Here is an 18915-nt window from a genome sequence, read left to right on the forward strand (position 1 = left end):
TGTCTGAGGGCAATGTGTGATGTGAATATAATGCAGAGAATTCGTAGTTTGGAAGTTAGGAGGAGGTGCGGGATTACCAAAACTGCTGTCCAGAGGGCTGAGGAAGGGTTATTGAGGTGGTTCGGACATGTAGAGAGAATGGAGCGAAACAGAATGACTTCAAGAGTGTATCAGTCTGTAGTGGAAGGAAGGCGGGGTAGGGGTCGGCCTAGGAAAGGTTGGAGGGAGGGGGAAAATGAGGTTTTGTGTGCGAGGGGCTTGGACTTCCAGCAGGCATGCGTGAGCGTGTTTGATAGGAGTGAATGGAGACAAATGGTTTTTAATACTTGACGTGCTGTTGGAGTGTGAGCAAAGTAACATTTATGAAGGGATTCAGGGAAACCGGCAGGCCGGACTTGAGTCCTGGAGATGGGAAGTACAGTGCCTGCACTCTGAAGGAGGGGTGTTAATGTTGCAGTTTAAAAACTGTAGTGTAAAGCACCCTTCTGGCAAGACAGTGATGGAGTGAATGATGGTGAAAGTTTTTCTTTTTCGGGCCACCCTGCCTTGGTGGGAATCGGTCAGAGTGATAATAAAATATATATAATATATATATATATATATATATATATATATATATATATATATATATATATATATATATATATATATATATATATATATATATATATATATATATATATATATATATATATATATATATTATAGGTAGTAGGTTGGTAGACAGCAACCGCCCAGGGAGGTACTACCGTCCTGCCAAGTGAGTGTAAAACGAAAGCCTGTAATTGTTTTACATGATGGTAGGATTGCTGGTGTCCTTTTTTCTGTCTCATGAACATGCAAGATTTCAGGTATGTCTTGCTACTTCTATTTACACTTAGGTCACACTACACATACATGTACAAACATATATATACACAACCCTCTGGGTTTTCTTCTATTTTCTTTCTAGTTCTTGTATTGTTTATTTCCTCTTATCCTCTTATTCCTCTTACCTCCTACACCATACACTTGCAACATCTGCCACATTGCCCCCCTATCCACCCTGTCATACGCCTTTTCCAAATCCATAAATGAAACAAAGACCTCTTTAGCCTTATCTAAATACTGTTCACTTATATGTTTCACTGTAAACACCTGGTCCACATACCCCCTACCTTTCCTAAAGCCTCCTTGTTCATCTGCTATCCTATTCTCCGTCTTACTCTTAATTCTTTCAATTATAACTCTACCATACATTTTACCAGGTATACTCAACAGACTTATCCCCCTATAAATTTTGCACTCTCTTTTATCCCCTTTGCCTTTATACAAAGGAACTATGCATGCTCTCTGCCAATCCCTAGGTACCTTACCCTCTTCTATACATTTATTAAATAATTGCACCAACCACTCCAAAACTATATCCCCACCTGCTTTTAACATTTCTATCTTTATCCCGTCAATCCCGGCTGCCTTACCCCCTTTCATTTTACCTACTGCCTCACGAACTTCCCCCACACTCACAACTGGCTCTTCTTCACTCCTACAAGATGTTATTCCTCCTTGCCCTATACACGAAATCACAGCTTCCCTATCTTCATTAACATTTAACAATTCCTCAAAATATTCCCTCCATCTTCCCAATACCTCTAACTCTCCATTTAATAACTCTCCTCTCCTATTTTTAACTGACAAATCCATTTGTTCTCTAGGCTTTCTTAACTTGTTAATCTCACTCCAAAAACTTTTTCTTATTTTCAACAAAATTTGTTGATAACATCTCACCCACTCTCTCATTTGCTCTCTTTTTACATTGCTTCACCACTCTCTTAACCTCTCTCTTTTTCTCCATATACTCTTCCCTCCTTGCATCACTTCTACTTTGTAAAAACTTCTCATATGCTAACTTTTTCTCCCTTACTACTCTCTTTACATCATCATTCCACCAATCGCTCCTCTTCCCTCCTGCACCCACTTTCCTGTAACCACAAACTACTGCTGAACACTCTAACACTACATTTTTAAACCTACCCCATACCTCTTCGACCCCATTGCCTATGCTCTCATTAGCCCATCTATCCTCCAATAGCTGTTTATATCTTACCCTAACTGCCTCCTCTTTTAGTTTATAAACCTTCACCTCTCTCTTCCCTGATGCTTCTATTCTCCTTGTATCCCATCTACCTTTTACTCTCAGTGTAGCTACAACTAGAAAGTGATCTGATATATCTGTGGCCCCTCTATAAACATGTATATCCTGAAGTCTGCTCAACAGTCTTTTATCTACCAATACATAATCCAACAAACTACTGTCATTTCGCCCTACGTCATATCTTGTATACTTATTTATCCTCTTTTTCTTAAAATATGTATTACCTATAACTAAACCCCTTTCTATACAAAGTTCAATCAAAGGGCTCCCATTATCATTTACACCTGGCACCCCAAACTTACCTACCACACCCTCTCTAAAAGTTTCTCCTACTTTAGCATTCAGGTCCCCTACCACAATTACTCTCTCACTTGGTTCAAAGGCTCCTATACATTCACTTAACATCTCCCAAAATCTCTCTCTCTCCTCTGCATTCCTCTCTTCTCCAGGTGCATACACGCTTATTATGACCCACTTCTTGCATCCAACCTTTACTTTAATCCACATAATTCTTGAATTTACACATTCATATTCTCTTTTCTCCTTCCATAACTGATCATTCAACATTCCTGCTACCCCTTCCTTTGCTCTAACTCTCTCAGATACTCCAGATTTAATCCCATTTATTTCCCCCCACTGAAACTCTCCTACCCCCTTCAGCTTTGTTTCGCTTAGGGCCAGTACATCCAAATTCTTTTCATTCATAACATCAGCAATCATCTGTTTCTTGTCATCCGCACTACATCCACGCACATTCAAGCATCCCAGTTTTATAAAGTTTTTCTTCTCTTTTTTAGTAAATGTCTACAGGAGAAAGGGTTACTAGCCCATTGCTCCCGGCATTTTAGCCGCCTCATACGACACGCATGGCTTACGGAGGAAAGATTCTTTTCCACTTCCCCATGGACAATAGAAGAAATAAAGAAGAACAAGAGCTATGTAGAAAAGGGAGAAAAACCTAGATGTATGTATATACATATGCATGTGCATGTCTGTGAAGTGTGACCAAAGTGTAAGTAGGAGTAGCAAGATATCCCTGTTATCTAGCGTGTTTATGAGACAGAAAAAGAAACCAGCAATCCTACCATCATGCAAAACAGTTACAGGTTTCTGTTTCACAGTCATTTGGCAGGACGGTAGTACTTCCCTGGGTGGTTGCTGTCTACCAACCTACTACCTATATATATATATATATATATATATATATATATATATATATATATATATATATATATATATATATATATATATATATATATAGCTGTGTGTGTGTGTGTGTGTGTGTGTGTGTGTGTGTGTGTGTGTGTGTGTGTGTGTGTGTGTGTGTGTGCGTGTGCGCGCGCAAAATAAGTGTATAAAAATCTAAATATAAACATTATGTAACAGGAAGATGAAGGTTAAATCTTATATATAAACAAGAATATATATGCCGATATATGTCTCTCAGTGTATATATGTCTCTCAGTGTATATATGCTGAGAGATTGCGTAAATCCTTATTTTAGGGATTAAAGTAATCTCTGTTAGTGAACAGGTCACATACGGCCTTAATAACCCTCGTGAAGTTGATACGTAGGTTTTGTACCTAATTAACCAACCACGTAAGATAGTGAAATCAGATTAGAATCTGATACGGTAACGGATGTAAAATGAATTTTAAGAGAGAGAGAGTGATTGTTGTGTCTAGGGTGAGAGAATCACGGCTGGGCAGTAAGTATACGTGAACATGCTAGCTGCAACAGTCATGGGAAGGCTGAAGCACTATGTCGCCTTTTTACGACAAGCGGAAATGTTAGACGAAGGGGCTGCTTTAGTAGCGTCTGCATGCTGGGGAACCTGAGATACTGGAGGTGCACGGATGGTGACAGAGAGAGAGAGAGAGAGAGAGTAAAAAAAAAAAAAGAGAGAATATCGGAAAGACAGAACAAGGGGCGCCGAGATCTACGCCGAGGTTTGTGCTGAGATCTCTCTCCCTCTATGCAATTTAAGAACTATCGTGTATTATTTATATGTTTGAGGCAAGCATAGTGAAGCGGAAGGCTCTCTCCCTACCCACCACTTCCTCCCACCACTGCCAGCATGAGACAGGGCTACAAACTTCTCCATGTTGTTCAGGTGACACCCACGGTTCTGTTACAGTGGTTCTTCCAGCTACCACAAGCTCTAGTTCTGTTTACTGTGGTGGACGCTCACCACTGCTGTGACTACCACCATCTAGGGCAGTGGTACCAGGACAAGCACACCGTCCACAAGTCTCAGGCAACGGACCATTCTCGCACAACCAGTAATCAACGTTCAGATGTGAACGTTGCCTCTTCGTTGCCAGATGTATTGCGGCCATTTTCTTTTATTTTACTATTAATTAAATATACGTTTAATAGGTTTATGTAACCTAGCATGATCTGTCTTAACGTAAATTAAGTTGCCATAACCTAAGAATAAAGACACCTGTCTACATTTAAGGGCATTTATTAAAGGAAACGTCTTGCCTCTGATGTCATTACTCTTGACGGAACGTTCCATCTACGTCTTGAACAGAACATTACACAATACACAAATAACCCTCACACGTGAGAAAGAAACTTATGACGACGTTTCGGTCCGATTTGAACCATTAACTTGTCACACAGAAGCACGAAGGGAAGGGAACCAGTAAATATACGAGAGTGGGTGAGGACGGGATACAGAGAGGAAGAAGAAACAATAAAATGTAGGGAATAGTGATAGTAATGGCAAAGATAGTAGTAGTAGTAGCGGTAGTGGTGGCAGTAATAGTAGTAGTGGCAGTAATAGTAGTAGTGGCAGTAATAGTAGTAGTGGCAGTAATAGTAGTAGTGGCAGTAATAGTAGTAGTGGCAGTAATAGTAGTAGTGGCAGTAATAGTAGTAGTGGCAGTAATAGTAGTAGCGGCAGTAATAGTAGTAGTGGGTACATAACTGTCCAGGAATGACGAAAATAGGACATGGAAAAACTGGAAAAATTAAGATATTGCAGTTGAACATAACGTACAATAACTGTGTCTTATAAAGAGGTTAGTAAGTGTGGGAAGGTCGCCGTCCTCCAGCCTGGAGACCTTCACTCGAGCCACAAAACACTGGACAAGTGACTCCCGGGCCACCAGCAAGCATGGGGTTCTCTTTCACTCAGAAAAAGATCATTTGGTGCGACAGCAGATGACACTACAACAGCCTCGGCGACACTGTCTGTAGGGTCCGCCTTGGGCTTAAGTGGTGCCATATGTCTCAGTCGCACCTAGCCTTAGCTACACCTAGCCTCAACCACACCTAGGTTCAGCCACACCTAGTCTTAGCCACACCTAGCCCCAGTCACACCTAGCCCCAGTCACACCTAGCCCCAGTCAAACCTAGCCCCAGTCACACCTAACCTTAGCTACACCTAGCTTTAGCCACACCTAGGCTCAGCCACACCAAGCCTCCGTCACTCCTAACCTTAGCTACACCTAACTTCAGCCACACCTAACCTTAACATCACTAGCCGTAGTCTGTCTTACGAAGATCCCAACATTAATTTCTTAAATCTTCCTCTGATCTTACACAACCTATTACCTTATTTTAAAGTTTGGTTATGTTAAATATGATTAGGTTAGCTGAGGCTAGGTCAGACTAGGGTAGGTTAAGTTAGGTGAGGTTATAATAGGCTAGGTTGGGATAGATTAGGCTAGGTTAGGCTAAGGGCTAATATGTACTTTACGTCCAGGTGTGAACTCTGTCACTAATTTAATAACTGAAATACAATCAGCCTATTCATACTTCACCAATATGTAATTATTCCTGACGCTAATGAATATTTTGGGAGATATCAACCATAATATCGTCTTGAGGAATGTTGAACCCTTCAAGGGGCATCTTTGATGCTGGTGGAGAGGGTCTTTGATGCTGGTGGAGAGGGTCTTTGATGCTGGTGGAGAGGGTCTTTGATGCTGGTGGAGATGGTCCTTCATGCTGGTGGAGGGGGTCTTTGATGCTGGTGGAGAGGGTCTTTGATGCTGGTGGAGAGGGTCTTTGATGCTGGTGGAGGGTGTCTTTGATGCTGGTGGAGAGGGTCTTTGATGCTGGTGGAGAGGGTCTTTGATGCTGGTGGAGAGGGTCTTTGATGCTGGTGGAGAGGGTCCTTCATGCTGGTGGAGGGGGTCTTTGATGCTGGTGGAGAGGGTCTTTGATGCTGGTGGAGAGGGTCTTTCATGCTGGTGGAGGGGGTCTTTGATGCTGGTGGAGAGGGTCTTTGATGCTGGTGGAGAGGGTCTTTCATGCTGGTGGAGAGGGTCTTTGATGCTGGTGGAGAGGGTCCTTCATGCTGGTGGAGGGGGTCTTTGATGCTGGTGGAGAGGGTCTTTGATGCTGGTGGAGAGGGTCTTTGATGCTGGTGGAGGGTGTCTTTGATGCTGGTGGAGAGGGTCTTTGATGCTGGTGGAGAGGGTCTTTGATGCTGGTGGAGAGGGTCTTTGATGCTGGTGGAGAGGGTCCTTCATGCTGGTGGAGGGGGTCTTTGATGCTGGTGGAGAGGGTCTTTGATGCTGGTGGAGAGGGTCTTTCATGCTGGTGGAGGGGGTCTTTGATGCTGGTGGAGAGGGTCTTTGATGCTGGTGGAGAGGGTCTTTCATGCTGGTGGAGAGGGTCTTTGATGCTGGTGGAGAGGGTCCTTCATGCTGGTGGAGGGGGTCTTTGATGCTGGTGGAGAGGGTCTTTCATGCTGGTGGAGAGGGTCTTTCATGCTGGTGGAGAGGGTCCTTCATGCTGGTGGAGGGTGTCTTTGATGCTGGTGGAGAGGGTCTTTGATGCTGGTGGAGAGGGTCTTTGATGCTGGTGGAGAGGGTCTTTGATGCTGGTGGAGAGGGTCCTTCATGCTGGTGGAGGGGGTCTTTGATGCTGGTGGAGAGGGTCTTTGATGCTGGTGGAGAGGGTCTTTGATGCTGGTGGAGAGGGTCTTTGATGCTGGTGGAGGGGGTCTTTGATGCTGGTGGAGAGGGTCTTTGATGCTGGTGGAGGGTGTCTTTGATGCTGGTGGAGAGGGTCTTTGATGCTGGTGGAGAGGGTCTTTGATGCTGGTGGAGGGGGTCTTTGATGCTGGTGGAGAGGGTCTTTGATGCTGGTGGAGAAGGTCTTTGATGCTGGTGGAGAGGGTCTTTGATGCTGGTGAAGGGGGTCTTTGATGCTGGTGGAGAGGGTCTTTAATGCTGGTGAAGGGGGTCTTTGATGCTGGTGGAGAGGGTCATTAATGCTGGTGGAGAGGGTCTTTGATGCTGGTGAAGGGGTCTTTGATGCTGGTGGAGGGGGTCTTTGATGCTGGTGGAGAGGGTCTTTGATGCTGGTGGAGAGGGTCTTTGATGCTGGTGGAGAGGGTCTTTGATGCTGGTGGAGAGGGTCTTTGATGCTGGTGGAGAGGGTCTTTGATGCTGGTGGAGGGGGTCTTTGATGCTGGTGGAGAGGGTCTTTGATGCTGGTGGAGAGGGTCTTTTATGCTGGTGGAAGGGGTCTTTGATGCTGGTGGAGAGGGTCTTTGATGCTGGTGGAGAGGGTCTTTCATGCTGGTGGAGAGGGTCGGTGTTGCTGGTGGTGAGGGTCCTTCATGCTGGTGGATGGGGTCTTTGATGCTGGTGGAGAGGGTCTTTCATGCTGGTGGAGAGGGTCTTTCATGCTGGTGGAGAGGGTCCTTCATGCTGGTGGAGGGTGTCTTTGATGCTGGTGGAGAGGGTCTTTGATGCTGGTGGAGAGGGTCTTTGATGCTGGTGGAGAGGGTCTTTGATGCTGGTGGAGAGGGTCCTTCATGCTGGTGGAGGGGGTCTTTGATGCTGGTGGAGAGGGTCTTTGATGCTGGTGGAGAGGGTCTTTCATGCTGGTGGAGGGGGTCTTTGATGCTGGTGGAGAGGGTCTTTGATGCTGGTGGAGAGGGTCTTTCATGCTGGTGGAGGGTGTCTTTGATGCTGGTGGAGAGGGTCTTTGATGCTGGTGGAGAGGGTCTTTGATGCTGGTGGAGGGGGTCTTTGATGCTGGTGGAGAGGGTCTTTGATGCTGGTGGAGAAGGTCTTTGATGCTGGTGGAGGGGGTCTTTGATGCTGATGGAGAGGGTCTTTGATGCTGGTGGAGGGGTCTTTGATGCTGGTGGAGGGGGTCTTTGATGCTGGTGGAGAGGGTCTTTGATGCTGGTGGAGAGGGTCTTTGATGCTGGTGGAGAGGGTCTTTGATGCTGGTGAAGGGGTCTTTGATGCTGGTGGAGAGGGTCTTTGATGCTGGTGGAGAGGGTCTTTGATGCTGGTGGAGAGGGTCTTTGATGCTGGTGGAGGGGGTCTTTGATGCTGGTGGAGAGGGTCTTTGATGCTGGTGGAGGGTGTCTTTGATGCTGGTGAAGGGGTCTTTGATGCTGGTGGAGAGGGTCTTTGATGCTGGTGGAGAGGGTCTTTGATGCTGGTGGAGAGGGTCTTTGATGCTGGTGGAGAAGGTCTTTGATGCTGGTGGAGAGGGTCTTTAATGCTGGTGGAGAGGGTCTTTGATGCTGGTGAAGGGGTCTTTGATGCTGGTGGAGAGGGTCTTTAATGCTGGTGGAGAGGGTCTTTGATGCTGGTGAAGGGGTCTTTGATGCTGGTGGAGAGGGTCTTTGATGCTGGTGGAGGGGTCTTTGATGCTGGTGAAGGGGTCTTTGATGCTGGTGGAGAGGGTCTTTAATGCTGGTGGAGAGGGTCTTTGATGCTGGTGAAGGGGTCTTTGATGCTGGTGGAGAGGGTCTTTAATGGTGGAGAGGGTCTTTGATGCTGGTGAAGGGGTCTTTGATGCTGGTGGAGAGGGTCTTTGATGCTGGTGGAGAGGGTCTTTGATGCTGGTGGAGGGGGTCTTTGATGCTGGTGGAGAAGGTCTTTGATGCTGATGGAGAGGGTCTTTAATGCTGGTGGAGAGGGTCTTTGATGCTGGTGGAGAGGGTCTTTGATGCTGGTGAAGGGGTCTTTGATGCTGGTGGAGAGGGTCTTTGATGCTAGTGGAGAGGGTCTTTGATGCTGGAGGAGAGGGTCTTTGATGCTGGTGAAGGGGTCTTTGATGCTGGTGGAAGGGGTCTTTGATGCTGGAGGAGAGGGTCTTTGATGCTGGTGAAGGGGTCTTTGATGCTGGTGGAAGGGGTCTTTGATGCTGGTGGAGGGGGTCTTTGATGCTGGAGGAGAGAATCTTTGATGCTGGTGGAAGGGGTCTTTGATGCTGGTGGAGGGGGGTCTCTGATATTGGTGAAGGGGGTCTTTGATACTGGTGAAGGGGTCTTTAATACTGGTGGAGGGGGTCTTTGATACTGGTGAAGGGGGTCTTTGACAGTGGTGGAGGGGTCTTTGATGCTGGTGAAGGGGTCTTTGATACTGGTGAAGAGGTCTTTGAAGCTGGTGGAGGGAATCTTTGATGCTAGTGAAGAGGTCTCTGATGCTGGTGAAGGGGTCATTGATGCTGGTGGAGGGGGTCTTTGATGCTAGTGAAGAGGTCTCTGATGCTGGTGAAGGGGTCATTGATGCTGGTGGAGGGGGTCTTTGATGCTAGTGAAGAGGTCTTTGATGCTGGTGAAGGGGTCATTGATGCTGGTGGAGGGGGTCTTTGATACTGGTGGAGGGGGGTCTTTGACGCTGGTGAACGTGGTCTTGATCTAATAATAATAATACTGCTAAACTGCAGCCTGGAAGGGCCAGCCTGATCAATGACATATGATTATTCAGTCACGTGACACAACCGGCAAATAACATCTCGTGAATATTTCCGGCAGACAGTTGCAAACATGAAGCTATTGCAACAAAGTCCTCTCGTTATGATGCTTTCAGTTATTATTAAAACAATCAAAACCTAGCGCTAAACCCACCAGGGTCATACAGCGCTGTCTGATACTTGCCAAGGAATCTTTGAGGACGTAATTCCTCCGTTTTGCACACTATTGTGAGACCACTGCTGTATATACACTATTTCTTACATTTCCTTATGTTAGGTCACACTACAAGGTCTAATTAGGTTGGGTTACAACAGGATTGTTTTTTTTCCATCTGTAAACCACCAGGCTGAATCCTGGGATCTGGTGGGTTTTCCACTTTGATTTTGAGTCGCGGAAGTTTAATTTTGTCAGTGTTATTTAATCAATTATTTTCCATTTAATTATTAGAGAACTGATCGTATGATGAACTCAAGAATTATCTCTAACAAAATTAATTATTATTATTAATTATTATTACTGGGAAGCGCTAGTCTCGTAAGGTGTTCCTGGGAAATGGGAGGCAATCAATTTGATTCGAAGAGAAGGTAGTTTTAATTCCTTGGATCAAGAGCCCGTAATCAGCATGAATGCACTCCCCTCCCCATTTTCTATTGAAAAGTCGGCCCGTAAAACTTCCCCTCATCTCGCCGTGATAGGTTGTACAGCCTCCTTCCTGGTCTTCAAACTGTGTAGCACACTGATGTGTGTGTTTGTGTGTGTGTGTGTGTGTGTGTGTGTGTGTGTGTGTGTGTGTGTGTGTGTGTGTGTGTGTGTGTGTGTGTGTGTGTGTGTGTGTGTGTGTGTGTGTATGTGCTCGCGCATGCGTGTGCATACTTGCATATTTTTAAACCCACTGAGATATTATCCGAATAATCACCTAGTGTTTTTGTTTCATGCTGGGGCTCTTGTCTCGTTATCCAGGGTATAATCCCAGACGCCTGTGGGACTGTCTCTTAACTCCTCACCTGTATTTAATCCCGGGGATTCCTGGCGTTTTATTGAAGTTCTCTGAAATACTTCTACCTAATTTTCAAGTACTGTATACAATTTGTCCTGACCAGCAATTAACGACGGGGGATGGGGAGAGGGGAAGGGAAGAGGGGAAGGGGAGAGGGGAAGGGAAGAGGGGGGATGAGGGGCAGAAAGTAAAACACAGGTTATGTTGAGTTTTGTCCTAGATTCTTTCATTAACATTTTTGGGCAATGGACAATTTAATATTTTTTTTTTCGTTTGAGTTGCTGAGAGGTAGCAATAGCACTAGTGTATTAGTATTTACTCCGTTTGTCATGTACCAAGAGAAATAACTCATTGCTTTTAGTTAATTCTACTCTTACTTTTACTGCTAGCAGTACTAATACTATTACTACTGATACTAGCATTTCTACTACCATTGCTACTGCTAAAAGTATTTCTACCACTAATGTTATTACTGCTATTACCATTACTACTACTATTACTGCTATTACCATTACTACTGCTAATGTTACTGCTAATGTTACATTACTAATAGAACTACTAATACTAGTAGTAGTTGCATTACTACCACTATTACACTACTGCTACTGCTATCAAAGGATGAGAGAGAGAGAGAGAGAGAGAGAGAGAGAGAGAGAGAGAGAGAGATAGCGCCTTAGCACAGAATAGTGCAGTATTTCACTTGTCAAACTAATGTTTTAATTTTTGCGAGACAGCAGACACTAGCGCAGTGGCTCCTCTCCCGCACCTGTACAACTCTGAGGAATTATTATTGTTAGTAGTACTATGCAGTAAGAGTAATCTTGTCAATATTATGATTTAGATATCTTTAGTTTGTGTGTCCAGTGAATAATGCAACAATAAGTTTTCTTTATCTAGTCTACCTGTTTCTATTATCTATACCTATTATCTATACCTATTATCTATACCTATTATTGTCTACTGATTATTGTCTGCCCTTCCTGTTATAATGTTAGTCACGTCGACCTACCTGTAACTAGTCAAAAAATGTGTTTCCGTTTTTTGAGTTGGCGATCAGCGACTGAATAGTCCATTCATACACACACACACACATATATATATTTATATATACATGTATATATATATATATATATATATATATATATATATATATATATATATATATATATATATATATATATATATATTGATAAATTAGACACATGTGCAACTCTTGGGTATCTTTATTGAGGAAACGTTTCGCCACACAGTGGCTTCATCAGTCCATACAAAGGAGAATCTTGAAGAACAGGAGGAGAATGAGGTAATCAGTCCCTCAACCTTGAGTCGATGTGGTCAGTCCATCAATCTTGAATAGAATACGGCATACGTGCTGAGAAGGAGCTTATAAACCGTTGGCAGGAGAGGTGAAGCAGTCATAGGTCGTGTAACATTTGTTCAATGTTGAAGTAGGTCGTGCCCAAGAATTAGGCAAGCGAAGAATTCCCAAGTATTAAGATCCCAAGAAGTTGCAGTGTCTGACAGGTTTGTAGATGAATGGTTCAGAGAACCGACATGTTGATAAATTAGACACATGTGCAACTCTTGGGTATCTTTATTGAGGAAACGTTTCGCCACACAGTGGCTTCATCAGTCCATACAAAGGAGAATCTTGAAGAACATATTGGTTCTCTGAACCATTCATCTACAAACCTGTCAGACACTGCAACTTCTTGGGATCTTAATACTTGGGAATTCTTCGCTTGCCAAATTCTTGGGCACGACCTACTTCAACATTGAACAAATGTTACACCACCTATGACTGCTGCACCTCTCCTGCCAACGGTTTATAAGCTCCTTCTCAGCACGTATGCCGTATTCTATTCAAGATTGATGGACTGACCACATCGACTCAAGGTTGAGGGACTGATTACCTCATTCTCCTCCTGTTCTTCAAGATTCTCCTTTGTATGGACTGATGAAGCCACTGTGTGGCGAAACGTTTCCTCAATAAAGATACCCAAGAGTTGCACATGTGTCTAATTTATCAACATGTCGGTTCTCTGAACCATTCATCTACAAACATATATATATATATATACATATATATACACACATATATATATATATATATACATGTATATATATATTATGCGGAAGATTCGGAGTGTGGAAATTACGAGAAAGTGTGGAGTTAATAAAAGTATTAGTCAGAGGGCTGAAGAGAGGTTGTTGATGTGGTTTGGTTATTTAGAGAGAATGGATCAAAGCAGAATAACATGGAGAGCGTATAAATCTGTAAGGGAAGGAAGGCAGGGTAGGGGTCGTCCTCGAAAAGGTTGGAGGGAAGGGGTAAAGGAGGTTTTGTGGGCGAGGGGCTTGGACTTCCAGCAAGCGTGCGTGAGCGTGTTAGATAGGAGTGAATGGAGACGAATGGTATTTGAGACCTGACGAGCTGTTGGAGTGTGAGCAGGGTAATATTTAGTGAAGGGATTCAGGGACACCGGTTATTTTTATATAGCAGGTCTTGAGTCCTGGAAATGGAAAGTACAATGTCTGCACTTTAAAGGAGGGGTTTGGGATATTGGCAGTTTGGAGTGATATGTTGTGTATCTTTATACGTTTATACTTCTAAACTGTTGTATTCTGAGCACCTCTGCAAAAACAGTGATTATGTGTGAGTGAGGTGAAAGTGTTGAATGATGATGATGAAAGTATTTTCTTTTTGGGGATTTTTTCTTTTTGGGTCACCCTACCTCGGTGGGAGACGGCCGACTTAATATATATATATATATATATATATATATATATATATATATATATATATATATATATATATATATATATATATATATATATATATATATATATATATATATATATATATATGCAATAAGATCACAGTAAACAGGTGATTTCAAAATATGCAAAACAACCACTTTGAAAGAGTGACAGGAATATAATTGAATCTTGTTTCATAAAAAGCAGCTTTGACAATAATATGAATATTTCCTTTGGTTTATATAAATTAGATCCATTTATAATTAATAGAATTTGGGAAGAATTTAATAATACACTGGACAAATAATAATTTTTAAATTTTCTTGGGTAGAATAGCTTGGGGGTGAGTTGTGCAAGGGACCTATCCAAGTTGGGTCGCCGCGCGTCACGTGTTTAACCGTTGTGGGATCTGATAGTGAGGTGCTGGCCGGACCCCTTATATAGCTTCCTTGGATGCTTTACTTTCATAGTTCCTTGATAATGTGAGTAGTCACGAAAGCGCTTGGAATTTCTCTATTCTTTCAGAGTGGTTGTTTTGCATATATATATATATATATATATATATATATATATATATATATATATATATATATATATATATATATATATATATATATATATATATATATATATATATATATTTATTTATTTATTTATTTATTTATTTATTTATTGATTATTATTGTCTGAAAAGGGGGTATAATTTGGGAAATAATCAGGTATGATTCTAGGAAAGGAAGGGCAGCTCCAGTTCCTCCGATCAAGAGCCCTACAGCAGCCTCAAGTAATAGGAGTGGTTCCTTCTTCCTGCAGGTGAATGAGGCGTTTGAGATCCTGAAGCGACGAACGTGCAGCAACCCCAACCAGAGGATGCCCAAGGTGGAGATCCTGAGGAACGCCATCGAGTACATCGAGTCCTTGGAGGACCTCCTTCATGGGACCCCTTCACCGGGGGTCAGCGACCCCGACCACCCCGTCGACGCCCCCTGCTCCACCTCCCACTACCTGGTCAGTAACATCCAAGTCCACCACACTGTTGCCAAGGTAGATATTGTGCAGTTACCGCTTGATTGGTAGACAAATGTCTCGGAGTTGATTGTTGTGGGTTACATCCTGGGGCGAGGACCTGATGGAGAACATTCCCCTCCCAGTGGAAATAAGTTATACTGCTAAACTTTCTTGGAGCCATGGATACCACTTTGTGAGGTCTTCGTGGTGTATGTATTATGAGTATGTTTCAGTTCGTTTTTCTTCGTGCATACTGTTGAAGGTGAGGCTTCGACAAGTACCGGCTGCTCTGACATTACTTCAAAATATATGATGAGAGAACTACTCCCCAGGACTCGATACCTTTTGTAGCCCCAGCTATATTTCCACTATACCCTTGAATAACCTAACAAACCTTTCTGATGCTCCTACACCTTTCTTGAAACCTACGCTACGTACTGAGGCCCAGAATATACGTTTTGTTCCTCCTACATTATTATTATAACCTAGGGGGAAGCGCTAAACCCGTAGGATTATACAGCGCCTGTGGGGGGATGTGGAAGGTAATCAGATTTAAGTCAGGGAACTGGAGCACAGATCCAATTCCCTAGATCAAAAGCCCATCAACAGCATTAAGGAACCTTCCTTGAGGGGTTCCTCCTACAGTACCTCATAAAATCCTAACAATATCTGTTATTTGCTCTAATTGTGCTTGTGTGAGGACAGTGTTACAGGTTGCTTGTGTGAGGACAGTGTTACAGGTTGCTTGTGTGAGGACAGTGTTACAGGTTGCTTGTGTGAGGACAGTGTTACAGGTTGCTTGTGTGAGGACAGTGTTGCTTATGTAAGGAGTCTCAGCATTGCTAGTATCTAGATACCAGTCTAGCAGAGAACTAAACTAGATGACTTGTTCAACTGCCAGTCTTGGTGAATCCTGAACTGAGCTGCCAGGGGAGTGTTTCTCATAAAAATGGACCTGATATACGAGTAAAGGATCAACATATCCAAAGGGCTGAAAAACAGGTTAAAAAATACTATAACCTTAGATAATCCAATTATAAAACAGAACTGGCCACAAGCACTAACACGACCTATAATAAACAGGAATGACTGTCAACACTAATAACACAAATCTTAGCCTAATAAAAAGTAAAAATGGCTGGAAGGCGGAAGCACAGTTCCTCGGACAAGAGCTCAGAGGTGAGTGAGGGTTGAGGCTCTCTTGCCTACTCAGGGAAAGAAAGGTAGAAAGACGAGAAATTAGGCTGAAATAGGCAGGAATAAAACTGAAGACACGTATCTTAGACCAACAGATGGCGGTGGCAAGAATGCAAAAGGAAGAGACTGGTAAATGTAGCCAGTATATTACCACACCGTCAGACATACCGGAATGACGTAGGAATAAAGTCAAGAAGAGACTGTTTTCCTTACAGTCATTACAAGCTCATTTTTGTAGACTGATTTGGAAAATGAGCTTAATTTGAAACAACATAAATGTTCTCTTTAGTGATGACAAGAGTCTAACACCTTATTTTTACAAGTGAGAGACGCTTGTCGTGTAGCTGACTGGGTTCTTGCCAGGGTATTAATTTCCTCACATATATTGAACATAATATTCTTAAATCTTGTCTAATCTGACTTGAAGCTCAGTATTCTTTGGATGGGAACCCCAAATTATTTAACCTTGATAATTATTTCATGGGAAAGAGAACTGGATTAAAAGGCATCCCAGAGTTTGACACAGAAACCTGGGAGAATATACCAGGGGGGCCAGAAAGAGATTCATGCCAACTAGGAGAAATATAAATGTGAAAATCTGAAAGAACACATGGTTCAACAGAAACTGTACAGAAGTCAAAACAAAGAGTAAATGAGCATGGAAAAGAATAAAGCAAAGAGAACGTCAGAGACGAGGAAATCAAACGGTAGAGCTAGAAACAAATATATCAGGATATGAAAGAAAGTTAGAGATCAAAATAAAAAACTGCTCTGCAGCCATATAAGAAGGAAGACAATAGTTAAAATGATAAGAGTGAAGAGGGGGAATGACGAAGAAAGCAGAGAGATAGAAAAATAAGACACAGGCAACACTTAGATGTGCTGATTCCGAAACGTGTCCCACACACAGAAGACTTTTTCAGTAGTGTAGAGGTGACATACGTGGAGACGACAGAAGCAGTGACGAGGTAAAGATGATATTATCAGTCCATTAACCTTGAAGGAGCAGTGTGAGGAGGTGAGACTCCTCAGTGTGGAGATGTGCTCTACTTCGTAGTCTTAAACCACGAAGTTGAGTACATCTCCAGGCTGAGGGACTGACCACCTCAAACTTATTCTTCAAGACTGATGGATTGACCATATCGTCTTTACCTCACTACTGCTTCTGCTCTCTCCATATTTATCACCTGAACGAAGCTTGTTTTGCAGGAGAAACATTTCTGAAAAAAAAAGATACTTAACGGTTGTACATTTGTCTTATCTACTTGTATACCATTATTATATTCACAAGGCAGAGACGTATGTGAGGAACCGAACTCAAGGTTCAGAGTAGAATTCATTGACACATACACGCACACACACACACACACACACACACACACATACACACACACACACACACACACACACACACACACACACACACACACACACACACACACACACACACACACACACACACACACACACACACACACACTAACACACACCAGTGCTAATTTCGTGCTGGAGAGGCGGAGGTGTGGAGGGAAGAGAGGCAGTGAGGGGGGATGGATCAGCAAGTTTTCCTCAACTATCTGGCATTGAGTGCAATATGGTGTCATTGAGATTTATTGCATCTATCGCTGTGTGCAATCTCCCTTTAATCTTTATTGTCAACTTTATCTCTGTCATTGATTCTCAGGCGGAGACAAGAATCTCCTTGAGTGTGGTTGCTGTGGCGGAGATAGTCAGGTTGTGTTGTGAGTGCTGTAGTTCATTGAGCGTAAGGTGTGGTGAAAGATCGAACCTCCATCCGCCTATCGCCACGCGATCTTTGACCAGTCAGGCTGTTGGTGATGGCTCCAGGGACTTAGAAGACGTTATCTGTTGTGTACAGCTGTCAGGAGGAAGATGATGGCAGAAGCATCGCTGTTGGTCTCTCAGTTTCTAACTCATCTGAGACTCACACGTCACACACCTGTAACACACATGTGACACGCCTGTAACACATCTGTGATACATCTGTGACACACCTGTGACACACCTGTAACTAGTTTCGAGAAATCTACCCAGGCAGTCCTGCCTGAGACAACGCCTCCCGACAGTAATCCCAATATATCTTCATCAGCTATCCTAGCAGCTATCCTAACGTAAATCCCACCAGCTGTCCTAGCTTCTTATCGCTATGCCACCGTCGTTATCAAAACCTTATACCAATTTAGTGAAACCATCCAACCATCCACCAGCCCTCACCATCCACCTGGCATTCCAGCATATCCACAGTCTGGCATCTCTGTCATCTAGCATACACAGTCCTTAGGCTCCTAACAAGGCCAGTATGCCATTATCCAACGTTTTAGCATACCAACCCAGGCATTTCTGGAAGAGCAAGTATTGGGCCTCCCAGCATCTCAGATGTCCCAGCATCTGGGGGCATCCCAGCACATCCCAGTATTGGTGCCAGCTTGGCAGTATCTGCGGTGGAGATGTGCAAGGGCAAGTGCGACAGTGTGTGACAGGGAAGGTACAAGGGCCGTGCAAGGCGTTCCCCATGATACGTCACCTAAACATGAAGAATGGTGCAGGTGATCTGTGAGTCCCTGCCAAGGTTCTCACCCAGATGGGAGGGAGGGAGAGGCTGGGAGGTGATGGGACCGTTGTAGCCGCTGAAACTGTTTGAGCCGTTCGGGGGACTGTTTGAGTTCCTTTGGCCCCTGGAGTGACGAGGCCGTTGGTGTTGCTAGGACCCGTTGGAACTGCTTGTACCATAGGTAATGCTAGGACAATTGGAACTGCTGGGACAATCGGAGCTGCTAGAGCAGTTGTAACTACTGAGAACATTGGAGCTGCTAGGGCAGCTGGAACTACTGGGACCGTTGTAGCTGCTGAGACAGAGATGCTGTAAGCACTAGAACAGCTGGGATGATTTCTTAAACTTACTGAAATATATCAATTAAATTCTAAAGACATGCCTTCATTAGACCGCGTCGAAGTAAAACATTCTTTGGGATTACTATTATTATTATTATTATTATTATTATTATTATTATTATTATTATTATTATTATTATTATTATTATTATTATTATTATTATATCCTGGCAAATCCGTGTGGGTCATACCGCCCCGTTTTTTTCCTTGAGAGTGAA

The 18915-nt window shown here is 43.4% G+C and overlaps 1 protein-coding gene across 1 annotated transcript in view; it reads left to right on the top strand.

The window, feature by feature from the left end:
- nau (myogenic-determination protein nautilus) overlaps positions 1–18915 on the top strand; it is a 204290-nt gene that overhangs the window by 16675 nt on the left and 168700 nt on the right. Inside the window, exon 2 of the mRNA XM_070087059.1 lies at positions 14393–14587. Within this exon, the coding sequence (XP_069943160.1) occupies positions 14393–14587 (195 nt within the window). The remainder of the gene's footprint in view (positions 1–14392; positions 14588–18915) is intronic.

Source organism: Cherax quadricarinatus, chromosome 20 (genome assembly GCF_038502225.1).
Source record: "Cherax quadricarinatus isolate ZL_2023a chromosome 20, ASM3850222v1, whole genome shotgun sequence".
Lineage (NCBI taxonomy): Eukaryota > Metazoa > Arthropoda > Malacostraca > Decapoda > Parastacidae > Cherax > Cherax quadricarinatus.